The 26,756-nt window shown below is 46.5% G+C and overlaps 2 protein-coding genes across 2 annotated transcripts in view; one reads left to right on the forward strand and one right to left on the reverse strand.

Moving 5' to 3' along the window:
* The window catches only part of LOC8029417 (DNA damage-binding protein 1), a 36,488-nt gene extending 15,083 nt beyond the window's left edge, over positions 1-21,405 (forward strand). Inside the window, exons 11-24 of the mRNA XM_040211168.1 lie at positions 2,252-2,430; positions 2,902-3,065; positions 5,395-5,525; positions 6,422-6,606; positions 7,619-7,714; positions 7,895-8,023; positions 9,806-9,915; positions 10,621-10,785; positions 13,179-13,444; positions 14,245-14,354; positions 15,474-15,643; positions 17,532-17,634; positions 19,237-19,360; positions 20,742-21,405. Coding sequence (XP_040067102.1) covers positions 2,252-2,430; positions 2,902-3,065; positions 5,395-5,525; positions 6,422-6,606; positions 7,619-7,714; positions 7,895-8,023; positions 9,806-9,915; positions 10,621-10,785; positions 13,179-13,444; positions 14,245-14,354; positions 15,474-15,643; positions 17,532-17,634; positions 19,237-19,360; positions 20,742-20,825 — 2,016 coding nt within the window. The 3' untranslated portion in view covers positions 20,826-21,405. The remainder of the gene's footprint in view (positions 1-2,251; positions 2,431-2,901; positions 3,066-5,394; positions 5,526-6,421; positions 6,607-7,618; positions 7,715-7,894; positions 8,024-9,805; positions 9,916-10,620; positions 10,786-13,178; positions 13,445-14,244; positions 14,355-15,473; positions 15,644-17,531; positions 17,635-19,236; positions 19,361-20,741) is intronic.
* Positions 21,406-21,808: 403 nt separating this feature from the next.
* Positions 21,809-26,054, reverse strand: LOC115310073 (phosphatidylinositol 4-phosphate 3-kinase C2 domain-containing subunit alpha). The gene has a single exon (XM_029968347.4). The coding sequence runs from the start codon at positions 25,982-25,984 to the stop codon at positions 22,556-22,558; it is 3,429 nt and encodes a 1,142-aa protein (XP_029824207.2). The 5' UTR covers positions 25,985-26,054; the 3' UTR covers positions 21,809-22,555.
* Positions 26,055-26,756: the final 702 nt, after the last annotated feature.

Below are 26,756 nucleotides of genomic sequence, written 5' to 3' on the forward strand. Positions count from 1 at the left end.
CATTTGTACCCTCTTCTCGATGTAATATTCCTGTTAGAATTAAGACAAAATGATTTTTTCGTGACCTTTCCATTTCGCGTTTTCTCGCCAATATTGCGGTAAAACCTCTACTGATGTGTAATAAGGACATGGTGGAAAGCACTCAGCAAATTTAAGACAAGCTTGTAGATGCTTAATGCTGTACCCTGCCTCTCCTAACATGGAAAGACTGTCTCTACAATGGCCATAAGTACAATGAGGTAGTTTTTGTACATGCTTCAGCCGTACAAGCATGCAGGCGGACACACGTACTGAAGCAGGGTAACTTTGCAATTACGGATTTGTCATTTCAGATACCTTGTACTAGAGGCCCGTACGGGCCGATATTTATGAGCCCTGCTCAATCCGGTCCGCTGTCTTGAACCCAAGCCCGCCCGCAGCCCGCTATCCACTTCTGTCAGCCGACCCGGCCAGCCCGATGCCAATTTTTAGGGGCCTGCTGAGGCCCACTCCATTTTCGCCCAATACGAATAGCCACAAACAGGGTTCTTCCCAGGAATTTTTTAGTGGTGGACATAACCACCATGCGAGCAGCGGGGGTGGGGGGGAAGGGCGCTAGTTTGCAATGCGGCACAATCTGGCTTGCCGGCAGAATGCACTTTGCATAGGCTTTCTAACTTTGCGGCCCTGTGAGTGGCGCCACGCCATGGTGATGAAACCAAAACCAAAATGCCTTGGAAAGAAAAAAAAAAGGTGGGGAAGGAAAGGGGGGAGCTACCGAAGGGGCGAAGATAAAGCAAGCCATGGCGTGAACAAGCATTGAGCAGTGAAAGAAAAGTTGTCTCGGCTTTCTGCTCTCTGCCACTCATTGCCTGCGGAGAGAACTGCTGCACGTTCGTCGCGTCTGTTTAATTTGTGTTTCTTCTCAACCGAGCACTCTTCCCCTCCTCGCACTGCTGACGCCGCTTTGTGACTCCGCTCTCCTTGTTTGATGAAAAAGTGGCGGCACGCGATAACGGGGCGGTGTGCAGGCCTGCTGAGTACGACGCTTTGCAGCCATATGCGCAGGCAAAATCGCATCGTCACCCTGTGGCAAAATCGAGCAGTGCGCGGTTAGTCAGAGCAATGGGTGGTCGGTCGGAGCGGTGGGCGGTAAAGCCACTGCCGCCCACCATGGGGAGAACCCTGCCCACAAATTGTGCGGCATGGTGGCTCGGTTGCCACCGACTGTTACACATGTTGATAACGGTACCCAATATGTAGTCAGTTAAGTAAGCATAATTTTTTTTTCTTTTGCTACTATTATAAGTTGGGCAGATTTGTGGACCTAGGCAGCTCGATAAAAAAAGAAATCGTCCTTTTTTGCGTCCAGACGCACATATTTAAAAGGAGGGAAAAATAAAGATCGCAAGCAACAGTGAACAATGCCATGTGACATAGTTGAAAACGAAGGGAAACTTTGCGACAAGTTCGAACAAAAGACAGGCAAAGTTCTTAATTGCCCACTCCCGCTGTGTACGACCGAAGAAAAGTATATAAAAAATACCGTCTTTTGTGACAATCCAAAAGAAGTTTAGGGAAAGCACCTCTAAAGGGACCCTTTTCACTCATATTGTGGATGCACACACTCATACCTACAGATGGTTTACGCCTGCGATTGTGTGCATTGTGTAGGCAAATATGTGGCCATGTTGACAGGGAGAAGTGACTGTACGACGGCGGCGCCGCCGGTGATGAAAATGAGTGCCATGCCGCTGCCACTGCTCTGGAAGAGCATTCAGTACAGACACACCGTGCCGTACAAACAGATGTACAAACACACATGCTTTCAGCATTTGGGTCTCTTAAACTGTGGTCTCTCCCCAACCTCCCAACAAGTTTAAAAAAAATATTGCTGCTCCTAAAAACGAAATAAAAAATAACGGCCGGCTTAACTTGTTTTGTAGACTTCAATTCAAGGCCTGAGCCCGACCCGCAGGCTGGCCCACACTCGTGCAAACCTCTACCTTGTACTGGTGTATCAAAGTCGGGTTTTCTTTTTCTTCGCTCCTGATTATTGTTTTTACAAGAAAGACATTTTGCTAAATCGATATGTGCAATAAAAATTTAAAAGTGCTAATTTTTTTTTTTTTATTAACTTGGCTATGGTGAGGTTTAAGTAGTAAGTTATGGAAGGCATTCCAAAGCTCACCGTACGAACTCAAAGAAAAGGTCCTAGGCAGTTTGGCAGCCATCGTCGAATCAATGTGACCGCCTCTCCGGGAAATTGCAGGTGACGGCCGCAGCGGTGAGGTTGGTGGACGGAAAGACGAAGCTCTTACTCAATGAGTGGAAGCCTCCCGGCGGTAAGAACATTAGCGTGGTGACGTGCAACCAGAACCAGGTGGTGTGTGCGGTGCGACAGGAGGTGTTCTGCCTCGAGATCGCCGACGGAACGCTCAAGCAAACCAGGTGCGTCTTTGCATCATTTCTCCACATTGCGTCATTTCGGGAGCCGTACCGTTTTCGCTGCCTCACTTTCGGTAGACGGCTTGGCGCGAGCTCCGCACAGACCCGTACAAACCCCGAGGTCCGGGCCGGGTAGCCACGTCGTTCGCCGGAAAAGCAGGGTCTAAATTTTCACAAGCTTTTTGTACCACGTCTTGCCCCGCTTGTCCCTTTACAAAGTGTATTCAAAAGACTTTAGGTTTGTGACGAGCCTGTTGGTAGAAGTTGGCTATCGTACAAAGACAACGAATGAGAGACACTCAGAATGCGAGTAGGGTGCACCGTCGTCTCTCTTTGTCCGTTTCTTATTTATTGTTGTGGTTTTGAATCTTTTGATTGTGTTTTGTTTCCTATCTGTCCCAATCATCTGCTCGCTTGATCGCCAGTGTAGCCGTCTGAGCACGCAGTTGAGAGGTCAAACTCTTGGAACTGCAGCAATGCGGAGATGGAGAACGAGGTGGCCTGTCTAGACATCACACCTCTCAACGACGGCTCTGGCAAGTCTGACCTCTGTGCCGTCGGACTCTGGACGGACATCTCCATCCGCGTGCTGAGGTTGCCTTCCCTCGAGCAGCTTCAAAAGGAGAACATTGGCGGCGGTCAGTAGGGCTTTCTTCTTTGGGGCTCGGAAGCTGCCGGAACTAGCTAGTTTGAAGCTCCGCCTTAGCAGTGCATCTTGCCTTCATTTGCACCAAGTGCTTACTTTGGCTTAAAATCTGGAGAAGGATCAGTGGCCGAGTGGGCTAATGCACACCAGCTCGGAGCACGTGGAGTGAAAGCTCTTGCTGCAGAACCCAGCAATCCTGGGTTCTATCCCCACCCCTGTTAGTTTCGATCTGGATGAGCATCGTACCGGCGTTTGGTCGTATATCACTACTGCGTGATGCACGTTAAAGACCTCAGGCTAGCGGTTGTACTGTACTGGCTAAATTTCTCATCTACCGCTGGGGACTCTTTGCCCGTTAAGGCAGACCAAGTTCTAATTGGGTTGTGGGGATATTTATACAGCGTGTAGTTGGTCAGCCATTAAAGTTGCAACGAGTCACACGCTGTAGATGAGCAATTTAGCCAGTGCAGTACAACCGCTAGCCTGGGGTCTTTAACGTGCACCACGCAGTAGTGATACACGACCGCACGCCGGTATAATGCTCATCCAGATCGAAACGGGCAGGGGTGGGGCTCGAACCCAGGATCCCTGGGTTCTGCAGCGCGAGCTTTCGCTCCACGCGCGTCTAGCTGGGTGTGCGCTTTAGCCCACTCGGCCTCCGATCCCCCCAGACCAAGTTCTAGGCTGTATAAACATATGCACAACCCATTTTTTTAATTTTTTTTTGCTTAAAATCTGGAGACGGTTTTTGTTATCGAAGGAATACTGGAGACGTTTATATGCAAGGTGGCACTGAAGGCAGTTCCTAGTGGGGGAAAAGACTTGCCACGCTCTTTCTCCTCTGGTTCTGAAATCTGAAGTAGTGTAAAATTAATTTTTGACCTTTCACAGAGTTTGGAAACAGTTATATCTACAGTTCTTCATTGTCTGTTTCATTTTGTTAGAGTTTATTTTTTTTTTTTTTTGGTTGGCAGAAGTGAAGCAGGCATTGGATGCCTACAGTGTTACATGGGTTCATAGCCTGGCAACACTGGTTCACACTATACAATTGGCTCATTAATTCGAACTCCAGGAAGCCACGAATTTTGTTTGAGTTATCAGAAGTTTGAATTATCAGAAATTCATCTAAATGTGATGCAAGATAAAATGATGATTTGCCATATGAAAGGCTACAGATATTAAGCAGATGTCTGATGATTTCCTCTACATAGGCCTACTGATCATTAGCAGGTATGCCACGCACACACGAAACATTGGTGAAATGTATGACAAGTTTATTTATCCCTTAAAAATATCAATATTTTGGACTGTTTAGACAGCATATGACAACTCAAAACAAAATTAAGTTGCTGAGACACTGTGACGGGGACCTGTGCCATGCCGCCACGCCAGAGTGTCCGTGCAAGTTGCTATAGAAATTTTCGCGTGGTGGTGTCTATTTTCATACCTCATGTGCGGGCACACATGAGGTATGAAAATAGACACCACCACGCGAAAATTTATATAGCAACTTGAGTTCGCTTTTCACGATGTACCATTGCACTGCAGAGGTGCAACACCCGCGGAAGCAAGCTCTGCGGGTGTTTGGCCTCTTTGCAGTGCACCGGTGCTCGGAAAGAAGCGCACTCAACGAGCCGCGAGAACAGAAAGTATGAATTACACAAAAACGCCATTCCAATTAAGCGGCTTATGAATACTTTAAAAACATAGCAGTATCGCGCAGTAGTGATACATAGCTGGTCACATTGAAATGAGCCGGGCCAGGGAAGGAACCTTACGATAGAGCTGATGCAGGGTGACCTGCCTCTGCTGTGGAAGTTAGTTTCTGCTGACTACTATAGGTGCTAAAAAATGACTGTTCCAAGTTTATATAAAAGCACAGGCAATTGTATCCTCTTTTTTTTTTTTTTATGAATCAATTTTTTGGTTAAATTTATCAAAACAACACCTTCTCAAAACTGCTCTTCATGTTGGGGGGATAGGCTGGCCACTACACTTCAGCATACTTACCATGGGGTGCATTGAACCTGTTTTGAGCTTAGTGGGGATGGAGATGCTCTTTCACTCCTGTTGCTTCAGGGTATCCCACGTTGCTTTAGGGAATAACATTAGTGTTATTGCAGACACCTCCATTTTTACAAATTTGGCTAAAGTTCTCAGCGATCGAGCTTGTAGTACTAAGTAAGGGAAGGGAACTGGTGAAAATTCCGTTAAATTGGTGCCTTTGGCTTCACTGTAAAGCCGAAACATTAAATTTTTCAGAAATGTATTCAGGGGTGGCAACATTTAAACTGTTCCTTGTTTTTTGTTTGTCAACGCAGAAATAATCCCGAGGTCCATCTTGATGACAACATTTGAGGGGGTGCACTACCTGTTGTGTGCCCTGGGAGACGGCTCCCTGTTCTATTTCCTTCTGGACGCTTCCACCGGTGCCGTCAGCGACAGGAAGAAGGTATGTTCTGCTCTCTCTATAGTCTGTCACAGAATTAGGATGGCACGGAGGTCCCTCGGTCCTTCCACAACTGGTGCAATCTTCCTGCGTTCGACGACGTCATGGCGTCCGTCAAGTATTGAGCGTGCATGCACAGCCAGAATATGGCGGAATGCAACAAGCACCTGCTGAAGGCAGGGCTTGCTCGTCCTGTCAACGACCGTAGCAGATCTGCAAACCAGGTGGAAGTAATTTGGATTCCCAGAGAAAGACAATCTCGCAAATGTTGCGACCTCCTCGCTGCGTCGAAATGCGCTCGTTCAAAGCAGCGGTGAGCAAACAGTTTTGTTACGTCCGATTCATTTCACCTTCTTTTTTTTTTTTTGGTGTTTGAGGCTTGGTGACCATTTCTAACATTGGATAAAATAAAAATAAAAAATGTTCAGCGAGATTTCGTTATCCTTTTGCATCTCTTTATTGCCTCGGTTCTGACTCACAAATAAACTTGTATGGTCTCACATCTGAATAATACTCGATTTCAGTATCAAGTCAGGTGCTGTTAGCAGTAATTTGCAATTTCAGCTCTGCTCAAATCGGTCAGTAATTGACAGTTTTGGCGTCAGGTTTACACTTCTAGTTTCAACTGCCATCTGTAATATTTTTTCTCTCATTTACTTGTCTTGAAATATTGCCTAAATGTTTACAAAAGAGAAACAGTGCGGCAAACAGAAATACAGCATAAAAAAAATTAAAACAAATCAGGTGCTTTTAAAATTTGTGTTTTTTTTTATCGTGATTATTTGGTTTCGGCTACAGCAGCTCCACACGTTGCTGATACTTACTAAATCTTTGTTTCGTAAAGTTTTTCAGCCTTGGTTTTAGGTTTGCCGATTTCCAGTGTCTGTGTTCTTGTGCAGGTGACACTGGGCACCCAGCCCACAGTGCTGAAGACCTTCAAGTCGCTGTCGACCAGCAACGTGTTTGCGTGTTCGGACCGCCCCACCGTCATCTACTCGAGCAATCACAAGCTGGTGTTCTCCAACGTCAACCTCAAGGAGGTCAACCACATGTGCCCCCTCAACTCTGAGGGCTACCCCGACAGGTGAGCTTTCCTTCCCTCCCTTATCATCGAACTGAACCCTTTCAGTGCCAGAAAGCTCTTACAGAAAAAACTGGCCCGTGTTTTTGCGGTGCTTCGTTGCACACTACGTGGAAATGCAGCGCTCCGTCGTCTGCTTCGTGCGCAGGAGTTGCGGTGACGTCAAAATGACGTTGAGCTCTGATTGGCTTTGATTGAAAGGATAGTGGGTAGACCTCAATGCTAGATGCTGTGCTGTCTACCCACTATATTTTTTTCAGTCATGCCAGTAAAAGCTTGGCGTTCTGACATCATCGCAATCCCTGCGCAAGCAGCAGACAAACTTGTGCTCCGCATAGCATTGCTCATCTTATATGAGGACTACATTCTGCCGATTAAATGGCGACGAACCCTACAGCAGGTATCTAAGCATCTAGAGTCCGTACATTTTCATCCATTAAATATGGTCATAACGAGCAGGTTGTCAGTTCTGTTCAGTTATCTTCATTTCAGTCTGCTCCTTGCTCTTTTGAGGCATTGTGAAGACTGTGGCGCATTAATTGAGGATCTCGTCCTTTGACTTGTGCGTGCGTGCGATAAGGAGAAGAGATTGTCGCATAATGACTGTCGTTTCGCAGGTCTCCCCCTTGGCACAGTGGTTTAGCGTCGGGCTCAAGATCTTGGGGTCCTACATTCTATATTCTTCTGAGGAAATTGGGAGAGATTCAGAATTTTTTTCTTTTATTTTTTTTTTCAATTTGTCCACTTTGTATCACTTTCCCGTGTGTGTGTGTGTTTCGTGTTGAAGCTTAGGATTTTCCGGTGCAGGTTGCCCAAAGAAATGCCACTGCATTTAAAGGTTTCGTATGGCTTGCGTCGTCTGTAACAGCACACAAGAGCATTTTTCGTATCCGACTAAGGCAGGCATCGAGTGTGTCTTGTCTCATTAAGGGAAGTTATTCATGTATAGATTCCACTTCTTCGTCCCTGCAGACATGTGGAAACTTTGTTTGTGCATTTCTTCCGTTGTCTCCAGTCTGGCGTTGGCAAATGACGGGACCCTGCTGATTGGCACCATTGACGAGATCCAGAAGTTGCACATCAGGACGGTGCCCCTGGGAGAGTTGCCCAGGCAAGCGACACGCTTTTATTGATCGATTGATTAGGCTCCGTTCATATGTTTGGATCACCCGTTTATGTGTTTGTACCTGCCCCCTTAAATTGTTTTGCCAATGGAAAGCATACCACATTCCCGAAATATCTCTGGTCTTTTTTGTGCGAGAGGTCTATCGACTTGTTTTTGTGTCTACAGGAGGATCGCGTACCAGGAAGCGACACAGACGTTTGGCGTCATCACGATCCGGAACGACATTCAGGGCACAGGAGGTCTGACACCCGTCAGACCCAGTGCGAGCACCCAGGCTCAAAACGTTACCTACAGGTGAGGATGCTTGTAGGTGTGACTAACTGAAAGTGTTTAGGCTACTGTAATTACTAGTTACAGGCGCCAGCCAATTTTTCAAACTTCGCTGAGACCAAAAAAACGTCCGAGTAATAGAGGAGTTTGAAAAATCAGCAGATTAGAGAACTTGCCTTTATTACGTCTAAGCGGGCTTAAAAAAGCAGAAAATAGTGCCTTGCTTCAGCTTACGTCTGCGCGCCTTGTTTCAGGTCACGTCTCCGTTTGAGTTCGGCAACTTTCTGTAGGAAGTATTCACTGGCGGTCATAGCCGAGCTCGCTGCTGCTTTCTTACCACCGGAGAAGAGAGAGAGGGGAAAGATGCTTTTGTACGAGTTTTGAGTGGCAAGTTAATCTTCTCTAATCTTCTAGAGGGAGAATAGCGACGTTTGGGGAAGCCTGGGACCTACAAAGGAGAGTCCTGGTGATAAGAGGATTTCTCCTTCCCCTCCTCTCGAGCGGTTGCTCGAAAGCTGACGGGAAACTCTCCCCGGGCATGCGCCGTGAGCAGTTACCTCAAATATGACGTCTAGTGAATACCTTCTATTAGCTTGAGAATCACTGCCTTCTTTCCTAGCGTTAGGGTCGAGTACTATCTGCGCTTCTTAGCAACACATTGCGGCGGTGGAAGAACAGATGGGGCTATGACGTCCAAGCCAGCGTATTCCGGAAACACGATTGACCGAGACGAGATCGAGATGAGAGGTGCAAATCCACGACTGCAATGGCGAATGAACAAAGCAAAAGGGTAACAACAATGACAATGGTAATGACGTGCCCAGCTAGAGAAAACAAAGCCATAGAATAGTGTCACCTAGCGATAGCACTTAGGAGTACAAGTGGTGCTGCCAAACCAAGCCAATTCATGTGTAGCCAACATAGAATCCAAAATGGCTGCTTCTCGTTGGTGTTTCCCGCTGATCGCTCCAATCCACGCTCTGTAGGCGTTTAGCCAGCGAAGCTGTGGTATCACCTGCAATGATAGCCCACTGCACTATACTGTATGATGGACAAAAGAAAATTAAATGCACTGTACCAAATCTTTTATTTTGAAACAACATTGATAACTGCTTTGTGATCACTGTGGTACAACGTGAGGTCTTTCGTTCTCACTGCAGAGAGATTCTTGGCTAACTTTAGATCAATGCATGACCCATGCTCGGTGGTTTGCCGACTTGGATTGGTTGGCTGACTTGGAAAAGTTTTGGTACAGTGCATTTACTTCTCTTTCGTCAATCATTGGGTATAATGCAGTGGGCAGTCGTTGCAGGTGATACAACAGCTTCGCTGGACAACCACCTTCGCAGCGTGGATTGGAGCCCCAACTTTTTTTTGTTTTGCTGCGCATTGGCGAGGGGGAGAGAAGAGAAGGGAGGGGAGGGAGAAAGGCAGTGGGGCAAGGTGCGTGGTTGTCCAGTGTCGTGTCAGCGAAACCTGACGCAACGCCCGAGGCATGGGCGTCGGGTTTCAAGGCATGGCCACTGCCGTTCGGTTCGGCTCTACTAGCTAGAACTAACCTTTACTGTCTTAAGAGTACAATTTGCAGCTCTGGCTAGAAGTTAGATGGGCATGCCATGTATCTCTCAAAATCACAAAAAAACTGGGCTGGGTAGCTGTTTTAAATTATTTCACGGGAATGCAGCCCTGCCAAGCTCTCCACGTTGGTCAGCTTCCCTTCAGAAGTGATTGTTTGACCTGACTGTTTCCAGCCTTGCATGTAATGGGGCTTTTTATCTGAGCATGTGAGTGTCTCTTTGCATGCAGTTCAACAATGAGCTCTGTGTTCAAGCCGGGAACAGGCAGCGGAAACGACCAGCTTGGCCAAGAGGTGGAGGTCCACAATCTTCTCATCGTCGATCAACACACCTTCGAAGGTGGGTTTGTAGACTTTTTGCTTTTTGTTTTATTTCGTCCAGCTCCAGCTTGAGTTTAAAATGTCCCGACGCGAGCTAGATACCGTTTGATTACCCAAACAAAATGCCGAAGGTGGCAGTCTGACTTTTGCAACGGACTGAATTGTGCATCGTCTAGCTTTCCGCCCAAAAGCCTCACATTTTATATGGGTGGTTGAAGCTTGTGGGTGCAAGCTCGTCGGATGGGTAGTGTGACGCACAGAATCCGAAGGTGATCCCTCGTCGATTGAGCCACTCGTTCAATTCCTAAGGTAGTATACACTGCTCTCATCATTAAATAGCCACTTTAGTGAAAAAAACTACAGGGCCTGTGCCTTATTTGTTTTAAATATCCCTAAGCTGTCTTTCTGTTATACACTGATCTGTATAATACACATTCTGTCTTTTCTTGGTATAACAGCTTTCTGTTTGTGCATAGGCTGCAGTGAAACATTCCCAACTGGCATGCACGCTACGCATACTTATAACCGTCCGACTTCGGAACGTGTCACTCTGCGGCAAACTTTTTCTTTTTTTCTTTTTCCATCCATTTTTTGTGGTGTACAAGTAAGATGACATCTTTTGTCAGTCCCATCGCCGTATGCGAGAACAGGCACAAGTGAATTGGCAGTTTTTGTTCTCCTCGATTGCCGATTTTAAGGCAGCGTCTTGTCTCTCTGGGGGCAGTGCTGCACGCACACCAGTTCATGCAGACGGAGTACGCCATGAGCATCGTTTCCACGCGGCTCGGCAGCGACCCCAACGTGTACTTCATCGTGGGCACAGCCATCGTGCTTCCGGACGAGTCAGACCCGAAGCAGGGGCGCATCATCATCTTTCACTGGGTGGACGGTAAGTGCCCCCCCCCCCTCTTGAACTCTGAAGTATGGTAGTGTGGTGCCAAGTTTTACTACAGGGTCATTCCACGCTGAACGATCCAGGCCTACATTTGACCCTCACAGATTCTGTCAAAAAAATTGTATGTGTTATTAGTGATGTAAGAGTATCTTTTCCCTAACATTTTTTGCTATGACTATTTTTTTTTTTTGACCCCACCATGATTTTTGTGGAAAAGAGTCCTTGGCGTAAAAAACGCAATGTCTTTCAGAAAGGTTTAAAAAGAGACTGCAAAACAATTACCGTTTCTGGCAGGTCAATGTATTCTTCTAAATTATCCAATAGGCTTTGTCACGCCTGCCAAAGAGTTTTTTAAGGGCGTAGTAGATGCATTAAAAACGTCCTAAAATGCTTATATTCACTTTTTAATTTTATTTTTAAAACCATGCTTCTATATCAAGACTTAACACTTGTGGGTGTTAGTAGGAAGGGAAACAAAGTATATTTTAAAAAAATGACAGGAAGATCCATTGGTGGGTTCTTCGGGAATGTGTTAGCATGACCCTTGGAAACGTTCACGTTTGGGAAACGCTAGCACTGACCCCTTCACTTTTTTCTTTTCGGTTTCTCTTTTGCTTCCTCTATTTCTTGCTGCCTGTTTTTGGCTTCATTACGGGGTCAATGTTAGCGTTTGCCAAGGGTCATGCTAACGGATTCCCCGAAAATGGATTATTGGATCTTCCTGTAAATTTTTTCACCCATTTTTTTGTACTTTGATTGTCAAAGTATGTCGACGCCCTTAGATACGGTCATCCATATCACTCAAGGAAAGAACCACATTCGTACCACTCGTGGAAGGAACCGCATCCATACCACTTGTGAAGTGAACCGCGTCCATTGTTTTAACTACACACACGCATCGTGGCCCAAGCAATGCTACTACGGAAACCCAGAGTGAAGAACAACCGGTTACGGCAGAGGGGCAGCTGAGCATGCCCGCATTCCACCGCGCCGCGGCGCAACACCTTCTAGATGACAAAGCCATAGTGTCGAATGAGTTGGCGTCATTAGAGAAGGCCAACTCTGGGCAGAGATTGGACTCGACGATTGCGTCAACGCTGGGCTCAAACTTGACTGGAATCCGAGCGCTGATGCAGCACTCGTTTCCAATCTGTTTCCAGCATTGGCCTTCTCTGATTAAGCCATCTTATATATTCATCACTACGGCTTTTTTTATTTAGGAGTTGTTGCGCGGCGTTTCCTCCTCTCTGGCTCTGCGCCAGCTGTGCGCGTGACTTTGCTGAAAACGAGAGGACTTGTTTTGACGAAAACTCGGCGGTGTCTGTCAGTTTGTCAGCGCGGGGGAGAGAGGAAGAGGTTGACTTGTGTTCACGTCAGCGCTTCGGACCAATGGGAGCGTCGCACGTGACAACTGACAAACAAAAGACACCGCCAGGTTTTCGTCAAAACGAGTGTTCTAATGCTAACGCATTACAGTAGTTTGATAAAGAATTTATTACTGTGTTTGCTGAAGTAAATGGACAGTATTTAACGTATAAGAAAATATTCAGTTAAAAAAAAAATTATAAAGGTGGTTGATCTAGAAATATATACTCAACGGTAATAGATAGCCTAGAATTCATACAACAAATGAGCAAAGTTAGGAAAAAGTTATTATCCTTAAAAAGCAGAAAAATAATTTTTGAATTTGGTCCAGTGTCGGTATATTGCAGAATATTCAGTTTTCAAAGCGAAAGCCGAAAGGTTTCTGTCTAAAATATATATATTTCACGGTTATATGTAGTTAGTAAGAAAACAAAGAAAGTTTAAAAAGGACATTATTTTTTAAATAATCTTTTTTGTAGTTTTGGTTTATTTCCAACATTGAACAAAATGCAAGAGGCTCAGCTAAAAAGAAAAAAGAAAAACAACTAAGAGGTGTTTTGTCTAAAAATACATACTTAATGGTTGTAAAAGTTGTAAAATATAAAGATTAAAAATTAATAGAACACCATAAAAACTACTCCAAAATTACTGAAATCACATTTTTTGCAAAATATTGCGTTTTTCGACTTGCATGTCCCCTTTATGTTGAACTTCCGTAACCTCCTCAAGGCTGCGCTCTAATTCGGCATTACAGAAAATTGTAAACGTCTTTCATTTTTTCCTTTTTAGCTCGGTGCCGTGCATTGCTCATTGTAACTGTGTTAGTTTGTTTTCTTAGTCTGCAATGAGAACCTGGGCTAACAGGAAATCCTAAAAAAGGATGACTTTGAAACAACGATGACCATGAAAAGGCAAAATGTCTGCAACGCGCTTTGCGTCTGCATCGCGACTTGCTTGTGCATCACGCTTTGCATCTGCATCGCGCTTTCCGTCTACATCGCGCTTCACGTCGTCTGCCGCAGGCAAGCTGCAGCAGGTCGCAGAGAAGGAGATCAAGGGGGCCCCCTACTCGCTGCTGGAGTTCAACGGCAAGCTGCTGGCGAGCATCAACAGCACGGTGCGGCTGTTCGAGTGGAATGCAGAACGGGAGCTGCACAACGAGTGCAGCCATTTCAACAACATCCTGGCCCTCTATCTCAAGACCAAAGGGGACTTCATCCTGGTCGGGGACCTCATGCGCTCCATGTCCCTCCTTGCCTACAAGCCCCTCGAGGGAAGCTTCGAGGAGGTGCGTTGTCCGACGCGTTACTCCGACCGGCTTGTCCGGCATCCTCAAGCTGCGGACGCAAACACGTCGTACGAAAGACGGTCTGTGAACACCGTCCGAGGCGCGTTTCTTGCTTGTACGTCACATTGGTCGTATGAAAACCGTCTGCAGACACGTTCGAAGCCGGCATACGTACAAAAGGGTCATGCTTCTAGCGTGCTGAAGGCGTTTCCGCTTATAGCTTTTGTCGTCTCGTCTGCAGCGAACGTTGTGTCTTTCGTACAACGTATGGGATTTGTGACTGCAGCTTTACACTGCCCACGCATTGGGGTTTCGCTGCCCTGGCGCTGGTCGGTAGAAGTATGGTGTCTGGAGAGCGTCTTGGACCGACGTACTTGGCTTCCCATCTCACCCGTACATCGAAAGCGGTCTCGATACAGCAATGGGTAACGTCGGCTAATGTGACATGACCTTGGGAGAGACGCCGCAACACGCGGGGCACGTGGTCACGCGATACCTTCGGGCACCGGATCGGCTGGGACGGCTTGTGGCATCCACCACGGTCTGTCGTAAGACGAAACGGAGTATTGTCGGAAATCGGGAGACGAAATAAGGACACGGGAAACACGCAGTCGGAAACGCGTTCCAGGCACCTTCCCGCATATGGCCGCTGTTGTGCGAGATGCCTTGATTCGTTCTCGAAAAGTCTCCGAGTCTTATCGCTACATCTCAGTATGCCCAAAAGAGGAAAAAAAAGTGCTATAGGACAGCTAGAAGAAATGCTCTTTTTTGTTCACAAGTGGAACTGGCCGTTGTTTCAGATTGCGCGGGACTACCAGACCAACTGGATGTGCGCCGTCGAGATTCTGGACGATGACACGTTCCTCGGGGCTGAGTCCACCACCAACCTGTTTGTGTGCCAGAAGGACAGGTGAGCTTGCCACAGCCGGCCGTAGCAGTGACTTATGAGTCAACGTAAATCTTGGGAGTCCCCAGATATGCCCAGACGGTAGTAGCAGTGCACAGCTTTGCAAGTCATCGCGTACACTCGGTCACTAGTAGCACTGCGGTTCCACGTAGAGCCACTGAATGCTGTAAACGACTTGACTTTTGCGACTTTAAAAAAATTGTGTTAACTTGCTAGGCGATTGCGTTGCATGCGTGGAACGTTCAGCATTACAAACGTTGATATCACCTTTTAGCAGCATGTCTAGCCTGTTCAGCCAGGCGTCTACGTTCAAGGCGCTCTTCACCAGATGATTTAATGCGTGGCATGTGTTACTTGAAATGATAAACCTGATGATCTTTCAGTACCCACTCCTCTTCTCCAACCTCGCCTACCTTTTCTCCTCACTCCATCCCTGGTCACATGACCTCCCCGTTAACCAAACGGCATCAAGCACCTCACTCCTCCTCTCTCACCCATCAACCAATCGGTGTCGAGCCTTGCGACCACGCTTTCATCCAGACCTCATTTTTGGGCTTCACGAAATGCCGAACAGCTAGCCACTTTAAAATATCACTAAAAATTGATCGCCTGAATGTATCACCTCATGGTACTGAATACACACATAGAACTACAAATCGCGGAGTATTGTGTCCGCGAATTATTCTCGAAATTGAGACTTCGCGAAATTGGCGAAATAGCGAGTCTGCAAAAATAAAGTCGTCTGCAGAAACCTACTCCTCGGAGTAACGACACTTGTACTGCCTTGGCACTTTAAATCATTGTTGCTAGTGATCTGAAACATTATCCAAAATCGGCGGATGTTGTTTCCCGTCCTCCAGAAACGTTCAAATAGTCCGCGACGGGGCAAAACGATATCGCCCGAGTCTCTTGACGCCGTATCCAAAGCTCGGGAGGTCGCATTTTCCTCCTGTAACTGTCGCCAGTTGTGCCCGTTCTGCGCTAGGCACCAAAATGGCAGCGACTATGAGACAGCCGGGGAATGGGGTGCCGATGCCGTATGCGTAGCCCAATCAGTGGCTCCAGGCTTGAGCTGCAACATTGGGAGTGAACGGCGTTTGCGTCTCTTTCGTTGCGCTTCAGTGCCGCGACGACGGACGAAGACCGTCAGCACCTGCAGGAGGTCGGCCAGTTCCACCTGGGCGAGTTTGTGAACATCTTCAGGCATGGATCTCTAGTGATGCAGCACCCCGGCGAAGCCTCGTCCCCCACCCAGGGATCGGTGCTCTTTGGAACCATTCACGGTGCCATTGGTGAGTTGAGAGTTGAGTCCGCAAGTTGAGTACTAAGGTGTTGGCTAAATTCAACATTACTTTGTTGGATTTCATCACCATTGTGTCCTTGTCTTGTTTCACACTCTGTTGTCAGCCTAGCAGCTTGGGGTCTGATTACTGTACATTTTTTTTGTGCTCGTCTTTGACACTACTTCAGGATTGGTGGGTGATGCTGTAGTCGCAGGGTGTCGGTGGCATCATCTAAGAGCTCCCAAACCTTGCTGTCTTCAACTGCATTAACTTAGTCATTAGTGATACCTGTTTTTTAAATGTGTAAATAGTCTTTATAGAGTAATACACCATCCTTATTGTTAGTGTTTTTATCTATAAATTCATTTTGAATGTTGCCAATGCGACCCCTAAAGGGCTTGAGCTTTCTGTAACATTTCCTTGACACGCAAACACTTGCTCAGTAGAAGCATCTTTTTATTGCACTGCATGCTTGGAAGACGATTGGCGAAGCAGAGTGGTGCTGTTACTTCAAACTCAAAGTGTGCCGCAGTGTTGTTCGCAATCACCTAATCCCAAGGACTTTTTTGTTTTGTTTTAGGTTTTTATGAAAAATTGGCAGTGAACTTTACCTTCAAAGTCCTCTAATGCATGAAATGCATTATAGAAAATGGGTGTGTCACGTGACATATATTTTCCCGCTAATTTTAGCGGAGAGACTGAATGATTGTGTAGTAGGTCATGTGACATTTATTTTTAGGGGCGAAGTTCCTTAGGGTCTAGCCTTGTCCGTCCGGCGTCCGTGCTCACATCAATCTTGCTGGTGCTTGTGCTCGTGAGCTCACGTGCTCACGTGGTCGTGTACGGCAAAAAATAAAAATAAAAAATATATTATGAAGAAAAAAAGATGTTTGCGCAGTCTCCGCACAGGATTCGAACCTGTGCGGAGAGACCCCAATGGATTTCTAGTCCATCGCCTTAACCACTCGGCCACGGCTGCGGGACGAGTAGGGGGCTCTGAGATGTGGTAGTAACTCAAGAGCTGGGGATGTCATGGATGAAACGTTGCATGTAGTCACTCAACGTCTATACAGGAGAGGGTGCTGCGGTCAAATGCGAATATAATCGCATTAAACTTTGCATGCATTGGCTCCACATTTATAGACGAGAGGGCGCTGCGGTCAAATGCTCAAATGCGTATATATGAACAAAAACAGTATCATCAGCACCAGGGGCGGATGCAGGAATTTCCTGAGGGAAGGGTCAGGTGTTGGTCAGCGTACCATATGTTTAAGAACCCCCTCCCACTCTCCCTTGTTTTCACGCCCTAAATTTTACACATGCAGAAATTAAGAGGGGGGTCAGGACATCCGGACCCCCCTTTAGATCCGCCCCTGATCAACACCACCAGAGCTTCGCCCCAATCAACATCATTCACCACGTGGAGATGCGGTCAATCTTTTCTGCTAATTTAGTGGGGAAACTGCATTGGTGTTTAGGTCACAAGACGTGAATTTTCCCGCTAAATTTAGTGGGTAACTGAATGGGTATATAGGTCACGCGATAGCGATTTCCCGCTAAATTTAGCAGGGAAACTGAATTGATGTGGAACCTGAATTGATGTTTTGACCATGAGTCACGAATTTTCCATTAAATTTAGCTGGGAAATGGAGTTGACGTATAGGTCAAGTGCTGTCAATTTCCCCAAAGTGTATAGGTTACATGCCGTCAATTTCTCCAAGGTGTATAGCTTACGTGATGCCACTTTCCCCGCTAAATTTAGTGGAAAAAGCATAAACAGATGGGCAAACCAAATTTTAAAATTGGGGTTCAAAAGCATTTCATGCTTTAATAAGCTAATTTCTCGTGCCTTCTCTGGTGCCTTATTTTTTCTGGTTCGTGTGTCTCTCCTTCGTAGGGCTGGTCGCGCAGCTGCCCTCTGACTTCTACAACTTCTTGCTCGAAGTCCAGGGCAACCTAACCAAGGTCATCAAAAGCGTTGGCAAGATCGACCACACCTTATATCCTTTCGTGCAGTCCGAGCGACCCAGGCTCGTGTCGTTCGAGAGAAAACATTGGTTCTAATCTGAAAATGACTTTGAAAGAACTTTGGTAAGGTGGTTACTGCAGGTATACGTAACTCCTACGTCATTTGGTGCAGTTTCAAATGTTTTTTTTAGTGCACTTTGATTTTTTTATTTTCCAACTTTTCTAGAGGGTGATCGCTTTTTTATTGTACTCATGCCTAGTGCTCTCGTTTGTGCCATGAAATACATGGTTGTCTGAGGGTATAGTTGTTGCACCCTGCAGACAGTGTTGCAACAAGTTTTCGTTGAGCCAACGTTGCCTGCTGCAGCTCTGGTTTCTGTTAGTGTGATGGCTGGGGTTGAAGCACGATTTAAAGTACTATTTTAACTTCGCAAAAACAAAAAGGTGAATAGGAACCTTTCTATAGTAGAATGAGATTTTTCTTGTTTCTTAAGGGGAGACACTGCCCAAAAAAAAATATTTCTGCAAAAAAAGTTGATTTTGAAAAATGACATCTTTACATCCACCAACATCTAGAGAGTATTCCCAAAAAGTTTCATTAATTTTCACTGTATAGTTAATTTTTTATAAATTATTTTCTGTCCACCAAAGCTATAGAAAAGGTAGGGTTTGGAGCACTTCGAACACATTTTTCTCCGTTCCACTTTTTGGTATAAATTCCATTTTAGTCAATCTATCGTTTGATAATGGCAAAACAGGGAAAGCTCATTTTTCCCTTTTCCTGACTGAAATTTAATAAGGAGTGCGGCTATGGAACTTTTTTGTCACTTTACGAATGTCTTTTGTAAAAAATGTTGACATTTTGTCGAAGGCACAGAAGACCAAAAAGTTCACCAATTTTGCAGAAGAGAAAATTTATAGAAATGAATTACTTTTTAGAAAAAATGTTCCATAGCCGCACCCTCTAGGCATTCTGCTACGTATCTAGTAAATAAAAATCTTTAATATCGCAATAGTTTTCTAGCGATAGATTAACTAAACAACGTAGGCGTGTTGCTGATAGAAGCTACTCTTATTTCCTTCTCATTTAACCGACAGACCTGAAATTTTGTTATACACCCTCTAGCATGACCACCAGCCTACCCTGTAAATTTCATTAATTTTAAGACGAGGGTTCAAAAGTTGACCCCCCTAGGGGGTGTGCCCCCTTAATTTAGCTCCTAGGTTCCAGGTTTTTTTATACTTTATCTTTGGCAAAATCTGGAGCTTATTGCAGCTTTGTTTCGACAAATCCCCAAATCTCTGAAATTTGGAAGCTCACAGATGCAAAAGAAAGCTCCCTTATTGTGAGTAGTATTTATACCTACTGTGGGCAGCATCAGAACTACTAAGTTGTTACATGACTTCTGGTCATCATTACTTCAAATATATTGAAGTTCTTCTCAGGAATCTGTAATTGACGTAAACCCTACCTGTGAGCGTTTTTCAAATTCTTTGAAATTGACACAAAGTTCTCTACGTCAACAAAGAAAAAGTATGGGAGCAGTAACGGACGTGGCTCGGTTTATCGGGACGACCTGCTTTTTCGCCGCGAGTCGACTTGCGGGAAAGCGTCCTTGACAAAGACTGTTCACCTGGCGTTCTTTCTCGACGGAGCGGAAGACGGAGCAAGCGCAAGGGTTCATTGACGGCGACCTCATCGAGAGTTTTCTTGACCTCAGTCGAGACAAAATGCAAGAAGTTCTTCAGGGAATACAGGTGAGGCTGCATTGATATCTTTTTGCGGGGGCAGACTTGTGATGGCATTTTCCTAGCCAGCTTGTAAAAGTTGTGCCCTCCCTGTAAAATTTTCAGAAATGAATTGCTTTAAATACATGCATAGACATATTATATTATGTAATTTCCCAGGTGCGTTTTAGAATTGCACAAATCAGAATTTGATACGCTGGATTATAAACTTAAGTAGGGTTTCCAGTTGGTTCAGGCCTAGTGATGTAGCTAGGCCATCCACCCGAGGCCTTTATGTCTATTGTACCCTCCCCCCCCCCCTCAATTCACTACCCGAGATTGCAACCAACCTGGGGGAGGGAGGGGGGGGAAGAGACCACCAGAGCTGGCACCCCCCCATGTGACTGGGACGCCTGGTACCCAGGCCCCGTTGATATGCCACTGTTCAGGCCTGTCTTCCAAAGCAAGACAGTTTTTTTTGCAGCTGACACGAAGATGACTGTGAAGCTCACTCGAACAGTGAATGTCATAAAGCGGTGTCACATACAGTCGCCGAATGATTTTTCGGACTTCGTAGGGATCGAAAAAAAGAAAACATCCGAATTATAGAACAGTTTGAAAAATGAGCGGATTAAAAAACTTGCCTTTATTATGCATAAGCGGGCTTAAAAAAGCTGTCAATAGTGCCTTGCTTCAAATTACGCCTCCACTTGAGTTCGGCAACTTCCTCTTGGCTTGAGAATCGCTGCCTTCTTTTCTAGCATTACGGTCAGGTACTTTCCGCGCTTCTTAGCAACACTTCGCAGCGGAGGAAGAACAGATGGGGCCATGACGTCCAAGCCAGCGTTGTCCGAAAATACGATTCACCAAGAAGAGACGATAGGTGCAAGTCCACGACTGCAGAATGGCGAATGAACAAAAGCAATATGATAACAATGATAATGAAGCTCAGCTAGATAAAAAAAAGCTGTTGCGTGGCATCACCTAGTGGTAGGACTTGGCAGTACTGAATTAGCGCTACCATACCAAGCCAGTCCGTGTGCCACCAACCTAGAATCTAGAATGGCGGCTTCTCGGTGCTGTTTCTCGCTGATCGCTCGCGACGATTTCGTTTGAAAAATTTAACTTTCGGACTTCAAGCTGTCCGAAACTTCGGTCATAAATATGCACTTACCTACTTGTATTAGGTAGGTCACGGTTCTTCCTTCACTTCAGAAATATCAAACTAGTCAGAATCATCGGCGTCCAAAAAATCAATCTGCGACTGTATCTCTACCCAGTCCACTTTTTAGGGAAATTTTAGAGTTTGTCTTGTTCCTACTTGCTGTGGTATTACATTCAGTCAGTCATTATTAGTTCATGCGAAGCGTCCCGATGTTTGAACGACACCTTTCGTTGTTTTCTTGTCTAGATGGACGACGGTAGCGGCATGAAGAGGGACGCCACCGTCGACGATTTAATCAAGATCATAGAAGAGCTGAGCAGAGTTCACTGAGTTTCATTTTTCACCCGCGTTTGCATCGCGCATCTTCCCATCTCGTCATCCATTATTACGTACGTTTGCATCCGCGCCTTTCCGGAACTCCGCCCGTTTTGCCGAGGAGTTCACAAACTGTGACCGAATTTCTTTGCTTGCTTTTCTGTCTTCTCCTTCCGGTCTGAAGCCGCTTGGTTTGTCGGTTTCTTGCTTCTAATGTCATTACTTCGCGAGTCGGCCGAGTCTGAAGCTCACCCAGGTCAATTATGAAGCCACTTAGTCGCAATTTTTTCTCAATTCCTCGAAGTCATTACACAAACTTCATGTCGCGTGCATCAGGCCGACAGCAACATTAAAAGAATGTTAAAATTATGTGGCACGGTTTCGTCGGAAATAGAGTCTCGACAGAAACAAGAAGCTAACATTTTGTGCGTCTGTAGAGATTGCAGGATATGTTTGTAAACAATAATGTACAGTTTTCGTTTTGTTGTTGTTGATTTCTGTCTAACTCGAATTACCTGGCCTAACCTTTTCATTTTCTTTCTAGAGCGATACCATGGACGTACTGAAATAAAGAGTACTTTATACATATAAAAAAGTCAGATGTTCATTGCCTTCGTAAAATGTGGAATATGATGAATTTTGACTTTAGAACTAATCAAGCTGTCGGTTGCTACGCACAAGAGATCATGGCTCTGCTAAACGCAGTGAATATGTAAGACTGTGATTGCCTAATTTATTTTATGTCTTTTGCATTTACATTTTTAAGTGGAGCAAGGTGCAGTCATTTTGGTACATAGCAGGATCTGCAGGACACAACACAGTGTGCGTAACCAAGTGACTATCAGGGTGTGCCACTTCTCTAAACATGAGGAACCTATATTTCACCTCTACTGCAAGTATTTGAGATTTAGAAGGTATCTGCATCTCTCATCACTTTGATTGCACATCAGTTGGTAAACATTGGCTTCGTAGATCACCAGCGGGATAAAATGATACAATGGGGAAACATTTTATTCTTTTACACGACTGCTTCAGATTGTTGATATACACTCACGTTTGGGCAAGTTTTGTAATAAAGGTCCTGGGTTCAAATACAAAAATAGCTTCAAAATTATATTGGGCACTGCTCTTTGCTGTAAGAGATTGTTTGACTAGTACCTAATGCCAACGTAAAAGGTGAAGGGTTCTCTTTGAGTACACTTGTGTAAGGCTGGGGCTGTTCCGAATCATTGCAAGTTGTCAAGGAAGCATCAATTGAAAGGAGATTCGGGGACTATTCTTACCCGAAATCCGACAACTATTTTACATTTCATGCAATATAGATGTCGTCCAGATAATTTGTAGTTTAAAAAACGCTCAACAAAAATGATGCAGCAAAGAAGCTACAGAGGTTGGCAAGGGTGCATAACTTAATGCTATCATAGTGAAGTCTTGAGAGTTGTGGTTGTTTACACATATGAAGATGAAAAGCTGTTCTATTGTACAAGCTGCACTAAGCAGCATCTAAAAACTTTGCAGTAGTTAAAAGTGCTACTCTCATAGGGCGCCATGGCTCATCTATACAACCAATATTGGTAGGCAGTTCTGCACACAACCATTGTAAACATTTGAGAACCGACAACACACACGTTTCAAGACGAAGTTAGGTCTACCTGATGACTGCGTTACATCATGGTCAGCCAATCGAAAAAAAACACAGGCACTAGACATTCCTACTGGCCCCACGTGGTGAGCTCGAGGTTCTTTCAAGTGGCAATGGTGATCGGAGCCCCGTTCAAAAGTTCAAGGTCTCGCGGCAGGGGATGGAAGAAGCTGTACACGAGCCTGTAGTGTGACACGTCTTCCGGCTGAGCCATCACCGTGTCCAGAAACTGTTGGATGTCTCGCTTGCGCTTGAGAGCAAGGGACTCGTCCCCTTCAGTGCTGAAGACACTACCTCTCGAGAGTGGGTGAAAGTCGCAAGCGGGAAACTTGCGACTCATCTTGGTGTACAGTTCGAGGAAGTTCTTGTAGGTCCTGATGACCGACTGCGCCGGTGGGAACTCGCGTTCCACGTTGACAACATAGACGTAGTAGCGCTCGGGATGGTAGCGCAGCCTGATGTCCTCCACAGTCAGCTGCACAATCTTCCCCTCGGCAGCAATGCTGAAGTCACGGGGGTTGAAGGAGAGCCTCAGCGCGCACTCCCTGGTGTTGGCTCCCAGGCTCGCCAGGTTGTGGATGAAGAAGTTGAAGCTGGTGGCGAGGGTCATGACGCTCTCGCGGATGCGCTTCTCAAAGTGCCGCGCCGCCTGCTCGTCCGTCGCCTCCAGCGACATGGACCGTCGCAGGTATGCGAGCGCGTCCTGGTCGACGTCGGGCAGCCCCGAGTGCTTCATGATGCTGAAGAGGGCGAGAAAAAGGCTGGAGTTGCGTCGCAGGACGTTGTAGGCTTCGCAGCAGAGTCTCACAAACTGTGCCTCTCCGCCGTTCCTCCGGATGACGTAGACCATGTCTTGCGTGAGTGCAAACGGAGCCCTGTCTCTCCTGATTCCCCCAAACGTCTCGGCATGGCCCAGGACCTTCGAGAAATCAATGTGCAGCATGTGGCCCGACGTGGCCAGAAGGATGTTGTCGTTGTGGCGGTCGCCGACGCCCAGGACGTATGTGGCGACGCAGCAACCGGCGCAGGACTTGATGAAGTTGTCGACAGCCGCCTGGTACTGCGGCCTACACGAGTTGTGTTTCCAAAGCCAGTCGGCAATTGTCCTGTTGCTGAACGCTCCCGTGACGCCCGAGTGATTAGTCTGGATGGTCCGTAGCGTCGACACATCCCGGACGGCTTCGAGGAAGCCTCTGCTTTCTCCCGTTGTTGTGCACTTGAACGTGAGCATCTTGAGGTCCATTCCGCTCTCCAGCCAAAGCTTGTCCATGAGGCGAATCACGGTGAGTATGAGAACGTCTTGACGGAGGTCGTCGCCAGCCTTGTAGATTGTTTCAATCTTTTCGGCAGCTTCTTCGGACGACCGGAAGACAAGCTTGACGGGCAGTGTCTTGGAAGGAAACACGCAGCAGGTGTCCACATCGACGGACTCGACGCTTATTGCCGGGTCCAGAGGTAGCCTCAACTTCAGCACCTGCAAAGAGCTGTTGAGCTTGGCAAGCTCTCTTCGCATCACCTCCTCTTTTTGTGAGTCGGCTGCTTGCTTGACGCTCCGCGCGGTTTCGGCTAGCATTTCATCTGCGACGATCTGCGTCAGGAGGCTGGCCGTGACCTTCTCTCCTGCTACAAAGAAGAGGGCCTTCCGCATGATCAGCGCCCTGTCCCTCATGAGCGGTTCGTTGATCATGCCAGTGAGCCACCAAAAGAGCTGATGAGCGAGGCGGACGCTCTGCCGGGCCCTCCTCAGGAGGAACGTGGCCAAGAAGGAGTCGTCCCAATTTTGGAACCTCAGAGACTCGACCAGCTGCGCAAGGTAGAGGGAGAGCTCGTCACTGCCGACGCTTTGCAGGGATTGCACCGCATACTTCTTGACCAGGCTGTCTGGGAAGGCGGGGGAGAGCAACGTAAGCGACTCTTCCGGACTGAGTGGACACCAAGACCGCACCAGGGTGTAGGTCTCCTCAATGTTTGCTGAATTCCAGCATACCGGGAGCTTCAGCAAATGAGGCAGCAAGCTTGAGAAGTCACAGAGGTGGTGCCGGTGCTCCCAGATCAGGTCGCGAACATAAGTGGGCAAGGGCGTGGAGACATCAGTTACGGTCAGGTCCAGGAAAGTTTGCTGCACGTCGGCACTGAGTTCATGAAACGGCTTTCTGACAACTTCGCGCACGTTTCTGGTGATGGATTTGGCGAGGACTGCCTGGTTCTTGACATGTGGCAGTGTGACTAGCAAACATCCTTTGTTCTGCTCGCTTGCGGAAACGGGACCGCGTGTCGACAGCATTTCAGGGGACCATAGGCCAAGGAGGAACTCGCCTCCATTGAAGTGCTCTCGGTCTGCAAAGATGTTCAGACCTGTCCAACCAAGGACGTGATCAGCTCCATCTCGGTGCCCAACGACCGTCAGATACATCCTCGTTTCTCGGGGAAGGGATCGAATCTGAATGTTTTTGAAGGAAATGTACTCGTCAAAGTTTACACATTGGAAAATTCTTTGCGTCACATACAACCGTCGTGTCGTCTGATAACTAAAGAGTCTTTCGCCGTAGGTTAATGCGCAGTCCACACTGTAGCTGTCATAGTTTTGGACCCAAGCTTTCTGCAGCTGAACCAGCATCTCAACCTTGGGGCTGAACAGTTCGTTAGCATCTACGGTGCGTCTTCGTCGTAAGCTCTCATCGAGAAACTCAACCGTGAATTCAACGCTACGCCTTTGAGAATGCATTGCAAGGAACCTTGCAATTGCAAGTTCAATGTCTTCAACAAACCGTGTCACAAGGAACACCTTTCTGGGGGCGTCGACACCATCTCTATTCTCTGACAGCGTGTCTCTGAAAAAATTTAAGAGGTCTGTAGTTGTCTGGTACAGTTCACTTGTCTCCGTGTGGTTCAACAACTGGCAAAGTTCTGTCACACTGGCTTTGATGTCCCCTGCTGCCTTGACGAGATCTCCGCCAACCGACAGAGCAACGCCTATGAGCTCTTCTACCTGGGACTCGAAAGTCTCCAAGGCATCCCTGACGGCAACAAACGTTATCTTCTCCGAGACATCAATGTCCAAATCACAACTCTCGCTGGTCACTAATGTCCATGGCTTCTGCACATTGTCCAGATTTACAATAGTCAACCAGGCCACTTTGCCGACACGTCTACAGGCGCAGATGTATGCATAGTCGCTGAGTAGGGTATCGTTGGACAAGTACTCATCGAGGCCGGTCACCTTGAAGACATACTTTCCGGGACTGCCCAGGAATGGCTGGATGCTTTCCACAAGGTAGCCCACCCTTGTAGCTGCCGGACAAGAGAAACACACTGGCTTATGGAGTTGTTCAGAGAAGATTTTGAGCTTGACGTCGAATGTTTCTTCCGAGTTGTTTTGCAACGTAGGGCTGATGAGAAGCCCCGAATAAGGACTGTCTTCTGGTTGCACGTCACACACGAGATGCTGCAGTTTCCTCAGGAGCCTCTGGCTGTGGTGGTTTGGCTGTTTCTTGACCAGCCTTGCCTGCACAAACTTGAAGAAGTGGGACATGGTTGGTGCTCCCAGACTGTCCAAGGTCGTCGCGGGCCGCAGCGGCCTCGCCAGCACCTTGTGCCTCCGGTAGCCTGGTAAGGATTGAAATTTTTTTGTTTTAGAATAGTTTGACACAAAGCATGTGGACAGTCACCATTAAACTATGAAATCTGGTTTATGGTAATTTTTAGCCCTGCCTTTATGGTTGATTTCTTCATGGCCAGTGTTACCGAATTGAGCTACTGTTCTGTCACTAGAAAAGCCTGAAATGGTTACATCTCGGTTGTAAGTTCTGGACTTTGGTTGGGGTTTGCTTTCTCCTTCGTTCTCTTTCTGAGAACAAGTAATTTTTGGGTCCCCTGTAGACTATAAATTCAGACTAACATTAAAGCTGAACAAGACAGTATGTTTAATAAAATTAATGATGCACAGTCTTTGCATCCTGAACATTCTTTTTTTAACCTACTTTATTTTGACGTGCTTAATCAATAATTTTGCTAAATGCCAGATTCTAGAATATTTATTTATTTATTTATACATACTGCCCGCTGCCATTTGGCAGCCAAGGCAGGAGAGGGCACACAGGGCAACACACAAGACGAAAACTATATTACATGCTGGTGAAAGAAAAAGCATCTAGGACTGCAAGAAATAACGCTGTAATGATGAGGCAAATTCCTGAACGGACGAGACATTGGAAATGCTGGCAGGGAGACTATTCCATTCGTTAATGGTTCGTTCGAAAAAGTTTTTTAAACATTGGGTTCTGCTGTAAGGTGTTACGGGATGT

Source organism: Ixodes scapularis, unplaced genomic scaffold, assembly GCF_016920785.2.
Source record: "Ixodes scapularis isolate PalLabHiFi unplaced genomic scaffold, ASM1692078v2 PGA_scaffold7__128_contigs__length_106722199, whole genome shotgun sequence".
Taxonomy (NCBI): Eukaryota; Metazoa; Arthropoda; class Arachnida; order Ixodida; family Ixodidae; genus Ixodes; species Ixodes scapularis.